The sequence below is a fragment of the Phlebotomus argentipes genome, unplaced genomic scaffold (assembly GCF_947086385.1).
Source record: "Phlebotomus argentipes unplaced genomic scaffold, Phlebotomus argentipes genome assembly contig_24, whole genome shotgun sequence".
Classification (NCBI taxonomy): domain Eukaryota; kingdom Metazoa; phylum Arthropoda; class Insecta; order Diptera; family Psychodidae; genus Phlebotomus; species Phlebotomus argentipes.
Genome location: NW_026776161.1, coordinates 83,074 through 102,432, shown reverse-complemented (window position 1 = coordinate 102,432; position 19,359 = coordinate 83,074). Strand labels below are relative to the sequence as shown.

General features: G+C 33.5%; 1 protein-coding gene across 1 annotated transcript in view; it reads left to right on the top strand.

Annotated features, from left to right (window-relative positions):
* Positions 1-19,359, top strand: part of LOC132262734 (serine/threonine-protein phosphatase rdgC) — a 65,005-nt gene that overhangs the window by 7,436 nt on the left and 38,210 nt on the right. Inside the window, exon 2 of the mRNA XM_059762108.1 lies at positions 14,082-14,209. Within this exon, the coding sequence (XP_059618091.1) occupies positions 14,082-14,209 (128 nt within the window). The remainder of the gene's footprint in view (positions 1-14,081; positions 14,210-19,359) is intronic.

The window sequence follows — 19,359 nt, the reverse complement described above, 5'->3', positions numbered from 1 at the left end:
CGAGGAGTAAATTGAAATTCTTCCTCAAGTGCTTTTGCACTGGACGCAAAAGAGAGAGGAAAAAAGAACGCACTTTTAACCACCAGAGAAATTAATAAAAGGAAATTGTCAAGGAGGAGATAATTCGGCTAAACACTGCCACAATTCCTCTGCAGAATCTTCAACACTTCCAAACACTTCTTAGCGCCCTTAAAAATGCATTTTCCATCACTTTTCCACTCCATCAACTGTTTATCACACTCAATTCTGGACTTTTTCACAATAGAATCAAATTGTGAGGTTATGAAATCTACTTAGAAAATTCTTCTACGACTAATTTAAATCCCTCCAAACCTTGAAAATGAGTAAATATAGTGAAATATGTCAATGTTTCTACGGAAAAACCGCGAAAAATAACCCAAAGAAACACTTTTCTAGTCTGAAATTCGATATTTTTTGAGGTTATGAAATCATTTCAATACTTTTAAGCTTTTTCTCAATTCAATATGACGTTTTTTCCGATCCGAAATGCTGAAATCTACAGAGAAAAAGAGAAAAATGTGCAGTTTAAACAGAAATTTCATGATTTTGAGGGGTTTTTTTATCACATAACCTAAAAAAAGCGATTAAATTGATTTTTCTAAGCAAAATTAGTAAAAAAAATACTTCAATTTGTTGAAAAGGAAGTTTTTGCGGTAAAAACCGGTAAAATAACCAAGGCAAAGAGACATTTTTTTGGAATTTAAGTGATATTTTTGAGGTTATGTTTGACTTTTAGGCTTTTTCTCAATTCAATATGAAGTTTTTCCGCACAAAAATGCTCAAATCTGCCAAGAAACAGAGAAATTTGATAATTATTCTGTTTTTTTTAATTAAACATAACCTCAAAAAAGAAATAAAATTGATTTTTAATCCTTCTGTATCTGAAAATGAGTGAAAAAAGCCAAAATCAAAAAATTTTAATAAGAAATTGTGGTTGAATTTGTCACTTTTAAAGCAAAAATTGCGAAAATAACATAATTTTTGAGGTTATGATTGAACTTCAAAGCATTTTCTCAACAAATATTGAGTTATTTTGAACACAAAAAGAGGAAAATAAAAAAATTCCTAAGCTTTAATACAAATTTGACAATTTTGAGGGTTTTTTAAGCGTCAGAAAATGTTTTAAATCAATAACATAACCTCAAATAAGGCGATAAAAGTGATTTTTAAGCAAAATTTAGTAGGAAAATGCTTCAATTTGGTTGAAATTGAAGCTTTTTCCACTTCTAAACACTTCCTTTCAAACTGTACACCACTTCCGACTGCAATATCTCCCCCTTGGGGAAATCCATGGTTCCTGTGTCGAATGGAAAAGCAGGCGGCGGAAGTGCAATGCGCGCCCTTTTGTCATGAGCTCAGGTGGAGTTCCGCAGAGGATTTAATGGGGGATTCGGTGCATGTTGGAGTGGCTAAATTTGCCAGAAATAGAACGCGGATAGGGGAGAGTGGGGCGATGATTTTCCACCCCAACGACTCAGCTGGAAGGTGATCTGCAAGAGCTGTCCGTGGGCTGGGCGCCAAACAAGCTGTCAGCAAAATTGTCCAATCGTTCATTCCCCTCGAAGGTTTCCAGGGGGTGGAGGGGGAGGGGGAGGGACGACACAATCGATATAATCGATATTAATGACACGACAGCAAACACCCCAAAAATATCCACATCTCGGCGCCGAGCTGGACAGTCGATGGACGCTTTAAATAGGCGACAAATTCACAAAAGGTGCTTCAATTTTCCAACATCGACGAGTGAATCGAAGACTAAGAAAAGCCACAATCGCCATTTTTCAGTAGAGCGAGTTCAATTATTTTTTTATTTTTTACTCACTTTGATTGTTTTTCAATTTTATTTGGAAAAATATTAATTTTTTGATTTTTTTCATTCAAACTTTGATTATTTTTCAATTTTATTAAAAAAAAAAAAAAACAAAAAAAAAAAAAAAACAAAAAAAAAAAAAACAACCGTCTGATGAACTTTAGTTGTTCCAAATAGTCATAGAGTTCTGCGAGAGCTTTCCAACAAGCCCAAAATCGTAATGATTGGGCGAAAAGAACCAAAATTATGGCGATTTAAAGTTAAAAACTTAAACCGTCATAACTCCGGTTCTATTGCATCCACAAAAAACTATAACATATTTTTAGAAACGTCTTGACCTGGACTACAACATACTAAAATTAAAAGGAAATTTATGATCTAGTTGCCGAGATACAGGCGTTTAAAGTTATTTCAGTATGGCCGCATTTGTTATAACGTCACAGACTAATGGTAAATGCAGTATGCTAAAGGGTGTCGAGACACAACTTTTGGTGAAGAAATGATCAAAATCGGTTGATAAACAGCGAAGATATAGGCCGGTAAAGGTGTGAACTTTGACCTTCCATATCTTTGCTCCTGATACATCAAGCCCTACAAGTAGGGTCTCGTTGGAAAGGTCTTGAAGTCAGCTATAATATACTAAAATTTGGACCTGATCCATACCATAGAGGCTGAACAAATGAGGAAAGCGTGTTTTATTAGTGTTCAAAATGGCGGACAGAAAGGTGGCGGATTGGATTTGACATCATCAAAGTCTAGCGGGAGTGAGACTTTTGCCTTATTTAGCCGCTAGAAGTCCATTTACGAGGAACAGACAGACAGACAGCACCTAAAAAAAAGTGACCCCCCTCTTTTTCGTCATGTTGTGTGTATCAAAATGTTGTCTGCATGGCTGACTCACACGGGCCACTGAAGCCACACCACTAAAATCCCATCATCGTGGGTCAGATCAGAGCTCTCCAGAGTGCGGAAGTGCAAATAATTTATTTATCTGTCGCGCGATATATCGATTGACAGCAATCGCCAGACACTGATGACTCTTTTTTCTCCCCCGCGAGTGTGTCGCACCACACGTGAGTTGATGAGTGTTTGACGAACCACTCATTTGCATATTGAACGCGAAATACCGTGACACGTTCAATTACAATATCATTCGAGGCGCCCCCCGTTGGGAAAAAAAACACCCCCGAGAGGGGGAATTCCAGGGGGGAGATATTATATCATATATTATATCATTAGCGCAAGTTGAGACTATTAACTTTGTGATTATTTAATCTTTTTTCCGATTATTTCGTGATTTTTATTCAAATTTTGGTTATTTTTTGATTTTTTCGCTGAATATTTGATTAAAATTTATTATTTTAATACATAATTCTGATTATTTCTTGATTTTTTGTTTTTTAAATTCAAATTTTGATTTTTTCCATTAAAAATTCTGATTATTTTTTTGATTTTTTTTTTAAAAATATTTATCACAAATTTTTGAATATAAATTGAATAATTATAAATATTCGGGAATATTCTGTATTCATTAATTGAAAAAAATCCTTTTTTTTGGTATTCTTTTTAGAATTTGATTATTTTTCAATTTTACTTTGGAAATCAATCATTTTTTGTTTATTTTATTCAAAAATTGTTTTTTTTTCAATTTTATTTTTGAAAAGATTAAATTTTTTGATCATTTAATTCAGAATTTGATTATTTTTTCAATTTTTCTTGGAAAAAAATCATTTTTAAAATTATTTAATTCAATATTTTATTATTTTTTCAATTTTTCTCTGGAAAAAATAATTTTTTATACAAATTTTGATTATTTTTTCAATTTTTCTTGGAAAAAAATCATTTTTAAAATTATAAACACCAACAAAACCCAACAACAAAAACCAAAAAAAAACACAACCCAAAAAACCCCACCAAAAACCCACATTAAAACTGATCTTTTCCTCTAAAGGAGAATGAAAATAATATTGTAATAATCTGAAACTGCCCCGCACGGGGATGTTTCGGATTGCTCTGGGGCAGTTCAGATTTTCACTGATATTTACCATAAATTCCATTGTGGAATTGTGAATCGCGGCAAATGATCACTTTGTTCTATCTACCACTAAACTGTTTAATTCCCTAAAAATCGCCTTAAATAATATTTTCGCGACTTTTCTGGACCCTTGCACACTGTCAAAATGTCTGAGCGAAAAGCAAGTTGCCCGTCATTTTTCCTGTCGCAACGCCACCATGCGTAGTGGTGGCAACTAGTGCTCCAAATTCGCCAATCAGTGATTTTCGCGTGTATTTTCTCACTTTTCACAAGAAGTCGTTTAACGGATGAAGCAAGCAGCACAGAACGGCACTTTGTGAAAAATCTTCAATATTTGCCACAAGAAAATTTCGACCGTGATGTTGCGTCAGACTGTCAGAGCGCGCTGTTGTCAGTCCGTGGCGATCCGAAACTGCCCCGTGGCAGTGTTTGTGAATTTTCCACCACCCACTGAAAAGGCCGTGATCAGGAGGAAAAGTTCGGGCACATTTAGAATCTCTACTTAACTCTCAAAAACCTTTGATTGTGTTTCACGCGAATTGTGGCTTTTTTAATGGAGAAAACACGCAATCAATTCGGCAGCAAAATTCTAGTTTGTGAGTGATTTTCAATTTTCACTTATTTTATCTAAACAGTCAAGGCAAATCCTGTGCAAATTTCCGTCAATTGTAGTCCTTAAGGACTCAAACATTGTGTGAAGACCAGGAATTTATTCATGTAAAAATCTCTGAGAAAATTAAGAAATCTGAAACTGCCCCAATCTGAAGCTGCCCCATTTACCCCTATAATTCAAATTTTGATTTTTTTCAGTTTTTCTTGGAAAAAAATCATTTTTAAAATTTTTTTTATTCAAATTTTGGTTTTTTTCAGTTTTTTTTTAAAAAAAAATCTATTTTTATTATTCAATAAAAAGTTTGATTATTTTGTTTATTTTTTTCAATTTTTCTTTGAAAAAAATCATTTTTTTATTTAAATTTTGATTATTTTTTCAATTTTTCTTGGAAAAAGATTAATTTTTTAAATTATTTAATTTAAAATTTGAATTTTTTTTATTTTTCTTTGAAAAAAATCTTTTTTTTTTTCAAAGACGTACAGTTCTCTCCTGACCAGATATCTCCCCCTTGGCAGCTTTTAATGGCTCCTTTTCACCCGCGAGAATTGAACTGTGTGCGTGTGTTTAGATAAGAATTGCGATGTCCATCAATTGCAATTGTGACAGTTTTCCAGACCTTCGTGCGCGACCACGTAAACCACACACAAGCAGCGCTGAAGGTGGTCATGATGATTGGGGGAAAAGGTTAATCCGCTCAAGAATGTTGGCATTTATATATCTTCATTCCTCTTAATCTCTGTCTCAACTCGCAAATCATTTTATTCGATTTGTGCGCAAAACTTCACGAATACACGAATTTATATGCCGGTGAAGCATCCAGAGAAAATCTCTCTCATATTTCCCTTTCCCCACACATATTTCCTCCACCCCAAAAAGAGCTCAGCAGCAAAAACAGCACGTGAAGACGGAAATGGTTGCCATACATTCCATTTTTTATATATATATCGACGGGTGAATGGAAAACTATGAAAAGTTGATTTTTCATAGTTTTCGTCTTGTGTATTTTTTGAAAAGCTTTTTATTTGTTCTTCCTGTACAAGAATCTTGAGATTTTTATCTTATGAGAAAATAGCAAAAATCCTTTTCATCTAAAAACGCACAAATGGGAAAAAATTGTCATGTTTTACGAATTAAAAGTCGAATCCCAGTAAAAACCAATCCGCTATCTGACGTTTTTCCACCGATTTTTCCATCATGTTGGCTCCAGAGTCCAAATTATGCTTTGCTGGATTCCTGCAGGAAAATCCACCGTCAAATCCACCATCTGAAAATGACGGATTCCACACTGCGGGATTCCTCTGGAGAATCCTTAAAGCCAAATCCCTTTTGACTAAACAGATTCCTTTAAGAATTCCGAATTCAAATTCCTTCACTTTAATAATAATAATAAATTTATTCTTCCTTCTTTTTCTTTTGTGTGCGGCTGCCGCCGACTTCATTGCCGACCTCCCCGAGCAAACGGCAGAAAGCTCGGTTCTTCGGTCGTGTATGCCACTTGGGGGAAAAGTGTTAGTTACATATACAGGTTCACAGCCTTACAATTTAATAATTTAATAACTAACATTTCTGTTTTGAGGCCAGCGTGTCACATATTAAAAGAAAAAGGAAGGAGTAGTGGGACAGCAAAACTCTAAGAGTTGAAGCGCTGCCCACGGGTTCAGTGGGATCGGGATACATGGAGGGAGAGGGACGAATATCAGCAATGTAATGGAAGAGAGATGCGAGTACGAGGTGAAAACTTCATGAGCAACGCGAAAAACAAAGAACAAGAGAGCACCAATATGAAGGGGGGGATGCAGGTGGCTTCATCAACCAATCAGAGACCCACGATCCTCCGGAACCAGTCCGTGGTCAATCCGCGTAGACAGATACTCTGACCAAAGATGGTCCACGAGTTTTCGCGAGAAACTGTGCTCACTCAGATCAGGCCGTCTCAAGTCTATAGGTAGGGCATTATACAACATTGGGGCGATGTAGGGATAAGACCTTTTTAGCAGCTCAAGTCTGGGCCTGGGAACAAGAGCAGGGATTCCATCCCTATACGGTCTTGTTCTGGCGGAGTTCAGATATCCACCTCTTACAAAAAAGACCCGTAGCGTTCTGTACTTGAAAATATAAGACAGTGGAAGGATATTGAGCTTGAAAAAGTCTGCAAACAAGGATTCGCGCTTTGGTTTGCGCAACATCGCCCTCAAGGCGCTCCTTTGAGCTGTTCTGGCCGGTCCATCGATGCGCGGCCCCCTCCCCACACCAATAAGCCATAGCGCAGGCGCGAGTCAATGCAAGCATTGTAGAAGGTGCGCGCAATGTTTGGCGGAACTAGACGGCGAATGTGGTACAGGCCGCTGATCGCAGGGAGTAGGCCATTTTTCAGTTTGATTTAAAGGCCGTACAAATGCCGGAGTCTTCCTGCAAGATTCCACTAAGAATCCTGCAGGCAAATTCCCTCATCCTGAGTGGCTGAGACGCTGGAAGCGCCGGGACGAAAGATTTGCCATGACGGATTATTGCTGGAATCTTGCGGGAGAATTCCACCGCAATTCCGGTTTCTTCTTTCTCAAATACCGGAATTGCGGTGGAATTCTCCCGCAAGATTCCTCCGCTTTTCCGCTATTTGAGATGAGAACGGTGAAAACGCGGCATTCCTGCAGGATTCCTACAGGAAAATCTGGCACAAATCCACCGTTTTCGGTCCTTTTCGTCCTTGGTGGGATTTCATGCAGGATTCCTGCAGGAAAATCTATGAAAATCCACCGTTTTCGGTCCTTTTCGTCCTTGCAACAATTTCCAGCAGGATTCCTACAGGAAAATCCATAAAAAAATCCACCGTTTACGCTTCTTTACTTCCTTGGTGGAATTTCCTGCAGGATTCCTGCAGGAAAATCTATGAAAATCCACCGTTTTCGGTCCTTTTCGTCCATGCAGGAATTTCAACGGATCATCTTGCGTGATTCCGGCAAGGAAATCCGGGAAAATTCCGCCATTGTCCCTGCTGGAATTTAAACGCGATTTTCCTCTATAATTTCGCCGAGAAATCCCGAGACCCAAAATCTCCGGGACATAATAATAAATAGCGGAATCATCCGGTGAAAATATTGCGGAATTCCGCGTATTTTCAGCGGATTTTTGGTGGAAGATTCCGCTGCGGAGAACAGCAGAATCCCGCACGATTCCTATAAGGACTGTTTTTACTGGGATATTCATTGTTTACGCTGAAGAATTTTTTCATAAGAAAAATGTCTCAAAAATTGAAGACAAACACATAAAACGTCTTTTTAGAAAATATTTGTAAATTTTCAGAATTATTCTAAAATTGTTTTTCAAGACTTTAAATGAATATTTCTCATATCTTTTAAAATTTTTATCACTTGAAAACTCAAACGAAAAACCCAAAAAAGTGTAAAAATTAGATTTTTTCAAACTTATTTGGATAAAATCGTCTCTAAGATTATTAAAAATTGACTTTAGAAAGTAATATTTTTAGATTTTCTATTAATTTTGTCATATTTTAGTGAAAAATTTCAATAAATACAGATAAAATCAACTAAAATATTTACAAAATAAAAAATACTTTGCAATATTTGCACTTGAACGGACGATTTGAAGGCGTTTTGATGTAAATTTGGCAAATTTCGCAGCGATTTTGAACTCAGATTGCTGAAAAATGGCCATTTTGACTTTAAACAGTTTTCGAAGCACCCATCGATATGTACTCTATTCCATCCAACACAATTTCGGGGAATTTTGTGCAGAAACTAATGGATGATTTTTTTGGGTGGGACACAAATCAAATTATTCAATTGACCCACTCTTGGCCAATTCGCCCACTTCGTGTCCTGAAAGCGACCGAAGAGACGAAACTCACTTTCCTGGAGAGATCAATGTCTGGCGGCACAATGATATCCATCAAATACATTTGTCTGTTTTTGCTCTGGGAGAAAATCTCACAAGAAGTTCCGTGTCAACCAAGGGGATAATCACTGGCGCAAGTTGAGACCATTAACTTTGTGATTATTACGCAAATTTTGATTATTTTTTCATATTTTTCTGAATATTTCATTAAATTCTGATTTTTTTCACACAAATTCTGATTATTTTTCATTATTTTCTGTTTATTTCATTAAAATTTGATTATTTTTTGATATTTTTCTGAATATTTCATTCAAATTTGATTATTTCACACAAATTCTGATTTTTTTTCATTGTTTTATTAAAATTTGATTTTATTTGGATATTTTTTTGATTATTTCATTAAGAAATTGTTTATTTTTTGATATTTTCCTGAATATTTTATTCAAAATTTGGATTATTTCACACAAATTCTGAATATTTTTGAATTATTTTCTAAATATGTCTTACAAAATGTTTATTTTATACAAATTCTGATTATTTTTCAGTTTTATTTGAGAAAAAAATCATCATCTAAAATTTTTTATTTAGAATTTGATTATTTTTCAATTTTATTTGAGAAAATTAACATTTTTTTTCAATTACAGAATTTGATTTTTTTATTATTTTTCAATTTTACTTGGAAAAATAATCATTTTTTTCCTATCTTATTAATAATTTGATTATTTTTTTCATTTTTTTACGGAAAATACCTATACCTTTTTCAGTGCTAAAAAAAACATTCAAAAGGTGAAAATATATCTGAAATAATTTTACTAAATTTCATCACTTTTCTGCAGTGAAATGAATTTTCACCGGCGCACATGATTTACAGTCACATTTGCAGAGAGCGCAGAATAATGCGGCAGAGAAAGGCCAATAAAATAAATATTTGCATATAGTGTAAAATGCAATTTGCCCCTTGAAAGAACGACCATTTGAAGGAAAATTGCATTAAATTTTAAGTTTCTTTCACTCGGAAAATATTCCATTTTACACATTCCATAAATCAACCTCGGGGGAGAGTTTCACCCCCAAAGGGGCAAATAAACAAGGGGCGACTTTTGCGAACACTTCATATTTTATCAAATAGTCCAATTATTTGAGGAAAATAATCACAAAAAAATGATTATTTTCCCAATTAAAATTGAAAAATAATCAAAAAATTATTATTTTTCCAAATAATATTGAAAAATATTCAAATTTTAAATTAAAATATCAGAAAGAAATTATTATTTTTTCAAGTAAAATTGAGAAAAAAACCCAAATTTTGAAAAAATGATTTTTTTCTCAACTAGAATTGAAAAAAAAAACTTATTTTGAGTTAATAATCAAAAAAAATTATTTTCCTAAAAGGATATTACAAAAAAATTCAAATTCTGAATTAAAAAATAATAATAAAAAAAGAATATTTTCTCAAGTAATCAAAAAATTATTGTTTCTCAAATAAAAACTGCAAAATAATCATATTTTGAATAAAATATTAACAAAAAAAATTTCCAAAGTAAAATTGAAGAATATCAAGAAAAAAAACAGAATTTTGTATAAAATAATCAAAATTTGAATTTCAATAAAAAAAAAATAAATAATTAAGAAATAATCAGAATTCTGAATGAAATAAACAATTTTTAATCAAATTAGGTATTCAGAAGAAATAATCAAAAAATATTCAAAAAATAATCAATTTTCAATTAAATATCCAGAAAATAATTTTTTAAAAATCAAAATTTTCTATAAAAGAATCAAAAATTGAATAAAAATCACAAACAATAAAAAAATAATCAATTTTTAATCAAATATTCAGAAAAAAAGTCAAAAAAATTACAAAAAATAATCAAAATTTGCATTAAAATCACGAAATAATCAAAGAAAAAAGATTGAATAACCACAACAAAGTTAATGGTCTCAACTTGCGCCAGTGATTAGCCCCTTGTTCTCCCCCGAGGGATGAATGACGACAGAGAGAGAGAGAGAAAGGGAGAAAGAGTGGAAAAAGGTGAATAATATTCCTAATTTAAAGTTGAACTCATCATTCAATGGCCACTAAATTGTTAACGATGAAGAATCCTTGGGAAAAAGTAGGTCGGAATATTGACTGGCAATCGAGGGCTGGACCTCTCTAAGTGGATTACAAGCGAGAGACTCCCTCTGAAAATCTCCCAGCACAAATTGGGGGTTGGAAATATAAATTCTCCCCCTGAATACGCATTTCATTCAGTGGTCAGCAGTGCTTTTCCCAGGCGAGAGCGACGGAAAATCACCATATTTTCCCCATCGAACCGACACGAGGCCCGGAAGTGAAGATGTCTTTTGGACAAGGGGCTGCTCAGCTGGAGTTTTGAGTGTTAAAAAATGCGAAATTTTTCAAAATCAAAATTTTTATTGTAATAAATAAATCATATTTCAATTTAATTGAAAAAAGCTGCTTTACTTTAAGAGCTTTTCAATTACTTTATCCACAAGAAGTTGTCGAGTTACCTGATTATTACCAAATTCTAACCACAGACTATGTTTCAGTTTCTAACCTTAAATGGTTTTGAATAATATTATGAATTTTATATTATGATATTTTCTATAAGAATCGACTTTGAAGCACTTTTTTGAGTATTTTTTTCAATTATAACCTCAAAATATCACTAAGAAATCTTCAAAAACTCAGTCTGGAAGCTTTCTGAAGCACAAAATTATCTCTTTTGATTTACAGATGAACTCAAATCTGCTGATTCACCAAAATAGTCCTGAAATTTGTTCAAATGTCATTTTTTGAGGTTATGTTGAATTTTAACACAATTTGGCGTGTTTCTTGACATTAAAGGATAAAAAAGCATTGTTTAATGCTTGCAAATGCTAAATTCTGTTCATTTGCAAGAATTCAATTTTAAAACACTCTCTTTTAGACATCTTTTTCGATCATAACCTCAAAATAAAACCCAGAAATCTTTAAAAATTCCCTTAAAGAAGGTTTTCAGATCTAAATCAGAGACTAAATCATTGGATTAGTGCTGATTCTGAGTCAAAATCATGCAGAAATGTTTCTTAAATGAACACTTTTCAAGTTCAAATGACTGTTTTTTGAGGTTATGTTGAATTTTAACACAATTTGGCGTGTTTCTTGACATTAAAGGATAAAAAAGCATTGTTTAATGCTTGCAAATGCTTAATTTTGTCAAAAACTAGCAGAATTTACGTTCTAAAATGCTAATTATTCACTAAATCTGTTCTTAATTCGTTTACATAACCTAGAAAAATGATTTTTACGTTTGTTCCTGCGTGAAAATCTAAGAACATTCAAAGAATCTGAATGATTTATCGCTAAAAGAAGCACTCAGAAGAGGAATAATGTAGGTTTTTCAACACTTCCGCTTCTTAAGTACTTCTGCTGAACTTGTACACCACTTCTGGACTGTTTTATCTCCCCCTTTGATTCAGTTATTCCTGGAATAACTGCAATTCGACGAATTTTTGTAAATATTTACAACTGCATGTCCAACATTAAGAAACCCCTTTGCTTTTGAGCGTGCAGAGAGTGTGAGACCTGGAAATGCGTGACTGGAGCCATCCAGAAGAATGGTGTGAGATGGTAAAAGCAATACTCAAGGGAGAGATAATACGGCTAAACAATGTACAACACTTTTAGACACTTCTTAGCGCCCTTAAAAATGCATTTTCCATTGCTTTTTCCACTCCATCAACTGTTTTTCTCACTCAATTCTGACTTTTTCACAGTAGAATCAAATTGTGAGGTTATGAAATCTGCTTAGAAAATTCTTTTACGACTAATTTAAATCCCTCCAAACCTTGAAAATGAGTAAATATTGTGAAATATGTCAATGTTTCTACGAAAAAACCGCGAAAAATAACCCAAAGAAACACTTTTCTAGTCTGAAATTCGATATTTTTTGAGGTTATGAAATCATTTCAATACTTTTAAGCTTTTTCTCAATTCAATATGACGTTTTTTCCGATCCGAAATGCTGAAATCTGTCAAGAAACAGAGAAATTTGACAATTTAATCTGTTTTTCAATTCAAAAAGCGATAAAATTGATTTTTAATCTTTTTGAATCTGAAAATGAGTGAAAAAAGCCAAAATCAAAAAGTTTCTACAAGAAATTCTGGTTGAATTTATCACTTTTAAAGCACAAACTGTGGAAATAACATTATTTTTGAGGTTATGATTGAACTTCAAAGCATTTTCTCAACGAATATTGAGTTATTTTGAACACAAAAAGAGGAAAATAGAAAAATTCCTAAGCTTTAGAACAAATTTGACAATTTTGAGGGTTTTTAAGCGCCAGAAAGTGTTTTAAATCGTTAACATAACCTCAAATAAGGCTATAAAATTGATTTTAAGCAAAATTTAGTGGGAAAATGCCTTAATTTGGTTGAAATTGAAGCTTTTTTCTCTTCTAAACACATCCTTAAACAGAAAATTGATGATTTTGAAGGGTTATTTTATAACATAACCTAAAAACAAAGCGATCAAATTGATTTTTAAAGGCAAAATTTTTTTTGAAAATGTCTTAATTTGTTTAGATTGAAGTTTTTGAAGCGCAAATAGTTATTAAAAGTAAAAAACCGCGAAAATAACCAAAGCAAAAACACATTTTTCTGCAATTTAAGATGATATTTTTGAGGTTATGTTTGACTTTCAAGGAATTTTCTAACCTAATCTTGAGTTTTTTCGAACGCAAGTGCTTAATTTTGACAAGAAAAAAGAAATATTCTTAATTTAAACATAAATTAGATGATTTTAAGAGTTTTTCTATCACATAACCTATAAAAAAGCAATAAAATTCAATTTTCTAGTCAAAATAATGAAAAAAAATACTTAAATTTGTGGAAACGGAAGCTTTTTCACTGCAAATATTCTTGTGAAGTAAAAAACCGCGAAAATAACCTAGAAAAAATGACATTTTTCTTCAATTAAAATGATATTTTTGAGGTTATGTTTGACTTTTAGGCTTTTTTCTCAATCAAAATGAAGTTTTTCCGCACAAAAATGCTCAAATCTGCCAAGAAACAGTGAAATTTGACAATTTAATCTGTTTTTCAATTAAACATAACCTCAAAAAAGCAATTAAATGGATTTTTAAGCAAAATTTAGTGGGAAAATGTCTCAATTTGGTTGAAATTGAAGCTTTTTCCACTTCTTATCACTTCCTCTCAAGCTGTACACCACTTCTGACTGTAATATCTGCCCCTTGCTATATTGAAAAGCTCCTCAAAGGTACTCCCATCGATTTCTCTCTTCTTTTTTTCGCCTATATTATGGAATTCAATTGCGCCACGTTCGCCTTTCCAATTTTTCTCGCCTGGAGGAACTTCATTTCAGGGGGAGGGGAAAGAGGGCGCCCACAACAAAGTGAAAGTGCGGAAGACGAAGAGATCTTCTTCAGTGTCACTTGCTTTTGGGGTGCGAAAGCACGCCGATTGTAGGTAATCCGAAGGGGGTGAAAAAAAACAGCGGAATGAGAGATTCTTCAAAGGCTTGAAAACTTCACCATTTCCACAATTCACTTGTCCACAATTTATTATGTGTGAAAAAGGGAAGAAATCCACAATTTTTTAGTCAAATATTTCAACATACAGAAAATAATAAAAAAAAATGTACAAATTTAATCAAATTTTAATGAAATATTCAGACAATAATCAAAAAATATACAAAATAAATAATGAATTTACTCAATGAACTCTCTGTGACCTTTTCTTGCAGCCATGAAGGCGGCGATTCTGATTCAGCGCTGGTATCGTCGCTATCTGGCACGCATGGAGGTGCGGAGGCGCTTCTCCTGGACAATCTTCCAGAATCTGGAGTATGCCGGCGAGCAGGATCAGCTGAGGGTGAGTGTGAAGCTATTTCCGACGCCACTGTGTGGGCGTTGTGGGTTAATTGAGTTACAAAGTGCCTGTGATGGAATAATTCAGACGCGAATTGCACCGTTTCTGACCCTTTTCACACGCACACGCACACTCTTCTCACGCGCACGCACCGCGCGAGGAGACCTTCAGCTCTGATCCTTGTACCCAGTAAAAATCAATCCGCTATCCGACGTTTTTCCACCGATTTTTCCATCATGTTGGCTCCAGAGTCCAAATTATGCTCTGCTGGATTCCTGCAGGAAAATCCACCGTCAAATCGACCATCTGAAAATGACGGAGTTCACACTGCGGGATTCCTCTGAAGAATCCTTAAAGCCAAATCCCTTTTCACTAAACGGGGAGACAAACGGTGGACGAATCTTGCAAGATTCCTTCAGGAATCCCGAATTCAAATTCCTTCACTTTAAAGGTCGTACAAAGGAGGCGTCCCGCAGGATTCCGCCGGGAATCCTCCATGCAAATTCCCTCATCCTGAGTGGCTGAGACACTGGAAGCGCCGGAACGAATGATTTGCCATGACGGATTATTGCTGGAATCTTGCAGGAAAATTCCACCGCAGTTCCGGTTTCTTCTTTCTCAAATACCGGAATTGCGGTGGAATTCTCCCGCAAGATTCCTCCACTTTTTCACAATTTGGGAAAAGAACGGTGAAAACGCGGCATTTCTGCAGGATTCCTGCAGGAAAATCCGGTATAAATCCGCCATTTACGGTTCTTTTAGATTAGATTAGATTAAAGATAGGGGTGGTGCAAGAAGTCTTGCTCCACGGCATCCAGGCCATCTGACGGGCCCTTTATGCATCCCCGATACAAAATAACATCTTCTATACAAGGCAAGGATGATTAAGCCAGCCAGTCTTCCGAACGAAGTTCAGCAGACTAGCTAGCTTTAGCCTCGATAGGTCACTTTCCAAGAGTAATGGTTTTCCTAAAAGGATTCTTCTGACATTCACAAATCGAGGGCAGTCGCACACAAGGTGTTTGACCGTCTCCTCCGCTTCATCACAGCCTCTGCAGGATGTGGTGCAATTAACGCCTAATCTACTGAGATGTTTGTTGAGACAGTGCCCAGTTAGCAGGTTGGCGAGCGTCCGGGATCTCCATCTGCTGCCACCGACTATGAACTCCGTCCTATTCTTATCATGGCCGACCATAAACAGTTTAGACACGCGACAGTTGTCTGACGCGGTCCAATCTGCTTGGTGTTCTTTAGAAAAGTGCCCGTGTAAGATCTGTCTCTTCAGTGATAAAGAGACGCCCACAGCAGGCTCGGGACCAATGAAGTCAGACCTAGCCCCAGCAACAGCGAGGCGGTCTGCTTCTTCGTTACGGTTCTCTTCGTCCATGCAGGAATTTCTGTGGAATTTCCTGCAGGATTCCTGCAGGAAATGTCACTTCCACTTCTAAACACTTCCTCTCAAGCTGTACACCACTTTTGACCATAATGTCTGCCCCTTTGATACCATACATAATTTAATATCTACAATACGAAATCTTGCCTACGCCCTTGCCTTCGGGGGATCACAGAGTGACCGATAGGAAAACATACAAATGTGCTGCCATGACACGATTTTCTTTCGCCCCAACTCATCCAAGTCTGTGCGCGTTTGCCAACAAAGTGCTAATCGATGGTGTGTGTTTGTGTCCATTCAGCCCACAACGTGACTTGGCGAACTTTTTCTCCAAGGGGCTAATCACTAGCGCAAGTTGAGACCATTAACTTTGTGTGATTCAATCTTTTTTTTCGATTATTTCGTGATTTTTATTTGAATTTTGATTATTTTCTGTATATTTAATTAAGAGCTGTTTATTTCATTCAGAATTTGATTTTTTTTTCAATTTTTGTTGTGAAAAAAATCATTTTTTAAATATTTTATTCAAAATTCAATTTTTTGATTATTTTTCAATTTTTTCTTGGGAAAATAATCATTTTTTTTTATTAGTTTTTATTCAAAATTTATTTATTTTTCAATTTTACTTGGGAAAAAATAATTTTTGAATTATTTTTTATTTGAAAATGTTTATTTTTTCAATTTTAATTGAGAAAATAGACATTATTTTAGAATTAGTTTATTCTAAATTTGATTATTTTGATTATTTTTCAATTTTTTCTTGGGAAAATCAACATTTTTTTTTTATTTTTCATTCAAAATATGATTATTTTTTCAATTTAACTTGGGAAAATAATCATTTTTTTTACAATCTTTCTCAAATAAAATGCTTATTTGATTAGACAACATTATAAGTTTCCTCAAAAGTCGCCCCTTGTGATTTGCCCCTTGTTTTTTTCTCTCTCTTGCTTTGCTTGTCCAAGAAAAAAAAGAAGAAAAATCTAATTCACTTCCGCCGGATGGAATTCAACCCCCGAAATACACCGCACAGTCAATGAAAGGCATTTTAGTGTTGGATTGGAGTGGAGTGGAGGGGGTGGAAAAACACACCCTGCAATCTCTTTTTTTGCGCCTTAATTCGAGTTTCATGATTTCGGTATTTTGTAATCGTCTCGCAACGAGTGCGACTCCAAATCCAACCCTCCAATCCGCTTATCTGCTGAGACCCGTTTTCCTCCCCCACCCCCAATCCTCCGTCTCCTTCTTGCGCTCTGTCAAGAAGAATAACAGCCACGAGCAAGGGGCAAATCACAAGGGGCGACTTTTGAGGAAACTTATAATGTTGTCTAATCAAATAATCCTTTTTGTTTGAGGAAGATAGTAAAAAAAATGATTATTTTCCCAAGTAAAATTGAAAAATAAATAAATTTTGAATAAAAACTAATGAAAAAATGATTATTTTCCCATGTAAAATTGAAAAATAATAAAATTTTAAATAAAACAATTAAAAAAAATTTATTTTCCCACATAAAATTGAAAAATAATCAAAACCGGAATAAAAAAATTCTAAAAAATATTTATTTTTCCAAATAAAATTTAAAAATAATCAAATTCAGAATAAAATAATTATTAAAAATATTTATTTTCCCAAGTAAAATTTAAGAAAAATAATCAAATTATGATTTAAATAATCAAAAAAAAAAGATTATTCTCTGAATAAAAATCAAAGAAAAACAAATTCTGAATTAAATAATAAAAAAATTTGATTATTTTCTCAACTAAAATTACAAAAAAAAATCAAAATAACCAAATTCTGAATAAAAGAGACAAAAAATGAATATTTTCTGAAAAAAGAATTGAAAAAAAATTTATTTTCCCAAATAAAATTACATAAAAAACCAAATATTGAATTAAATAACAATAAAAAAGAATATTTTCTCGAGTGAATTTAAAAAAAAATAATCATATTTTGAATAAAATAATCAAAAAAAAAATTATTTTTTCAAAAGAAAATACAAAATAATAAAAATCTGAATTAAATTAACAAGAAAATTAATATTTTTCCAAAAGAGAGTTGACAGAAAAATTGGAATAAAAAGAATAAAAAAAAATTGTTTTCCAAATTAAAATTGCAAAATAAGCAAATTTTGAATAAAATAATAATCAAAAAATAAATATTTTCCAAAGTAAAATTGAAAAATAATCAAACTCTAAATAAAATATCAAAAAAAGATTTTTTTTTCCAAAATCTCGACTGAAAGTCTCTGTATCTGACTACGACTATGGATGAGTGGAAAGGAAAACACTTCGTCATTTTACACACGGGAAAGATTGAATTTCCTTTCAAAGGTGTTTCTGGAAATTGCAGAGGTTACTGAAATATTTAGTTTCCGACTGAATTTCCTGCCGAAGACCAAATTGTGTTCCGAATAATAATTATCAAATGCGTCAAATTTGTATTTTATTTCATTAATTAATTTAATTATGTGCCGCTGGACATTTTGAATTATACAAAGAACTGCTAATGCCAGCGATGCAGCTATAAAAATGTTTAACACAATTTGTCAATATTCGCAAATGATCGGATTTAATTGCAATTTATATATTTTTTCAAGAGGGAATTCCAGAATAAATTGCATCTGATGCAGTCGAAATGCAAACAAAATTTAAGTCAAAATGCAGATAAAATTCCAGTCAAAATTCCAGTCAAAATTCCAGTAAAAATTCAATCTAAATTGCAGTCGAAATGCAGTAAAAATTGCAGTTCAAATTTAAATCAAAATTGCACTCAAAATGTAGCCAAAATTCAGTCAAAATTACAGTCAAAATGCAGTCCAAATGCAGTCAAATATAAGTCGAAATACAGTCGAAATTGCAGTCAAAATGTAGTAAAAATTACAGTCAACATTTCAGTCAAAATTACAGTCGAAATGCATTGGAAATTACAGTCAAAAAAGGGTCAAAACTGTAGCCAAAATTGCAGTCAAAATTACAGTCAAATTTAAGTCAAAATTGCAGTCAAAATTACAGTCAAATTTAAGTCAAAATTGCAGTCAAAATGTAGCCAAAATTGCAGTCAAAATGCAGTAAAAAATACAGTCAAAATAAGGTCGAAATTATAGTCAAAATAAGGTTAAAATTACAGTCAAAAAGCAATCAATATTTCAGTCAAAATTCCAGTCGAAATAGATCAAAATTACAGTCGAAATGCATTGGAAATTACAGTCAAAAAAGGGTCAAAACTGTAGTCAAAATTGCAGTCAAAATTACAGTCAAATTTAAGTCAAAATTGCAGTCAAAATGTAGCCAAAATTGCAGTCAAAATGCAGTAAAAAATACAGTCAAAATAAGGTCGAAATTATAGTCAAAATAGGGTAAAAATTACAGTCAAAAAGCAATCAATATTTCAGTCAAAATTCCAGTCGAAATAGATCAAAATTACAGTCGAAATGCATTGGAAATTACAGTCAAAAAAGGGTCAAAACTGTAGTCAAAATTGCAGTCAAAATTACAGTCAAATTTAAGTCAAAATTGCAGTCAAAATGTAGCCAAAATTGCAGTCAAAATGCAGTAAAAAATACAGTCAAAATAAGGTCGAAATTATAGTCAAAATAAGGTTAAAATTACAGTCAAAAAGCAATCAATATTTCAGTCAAAATTCCAGTCGAAATAGATCAAAATTACAGTCGAAATGCATTGGAAATTACAGTCAAAAAAGGGTCAAAACTGTAGTCAAAATTGCAGTCAAAATTACAGTCAAATTTAAGTCAAAATTGCAGTC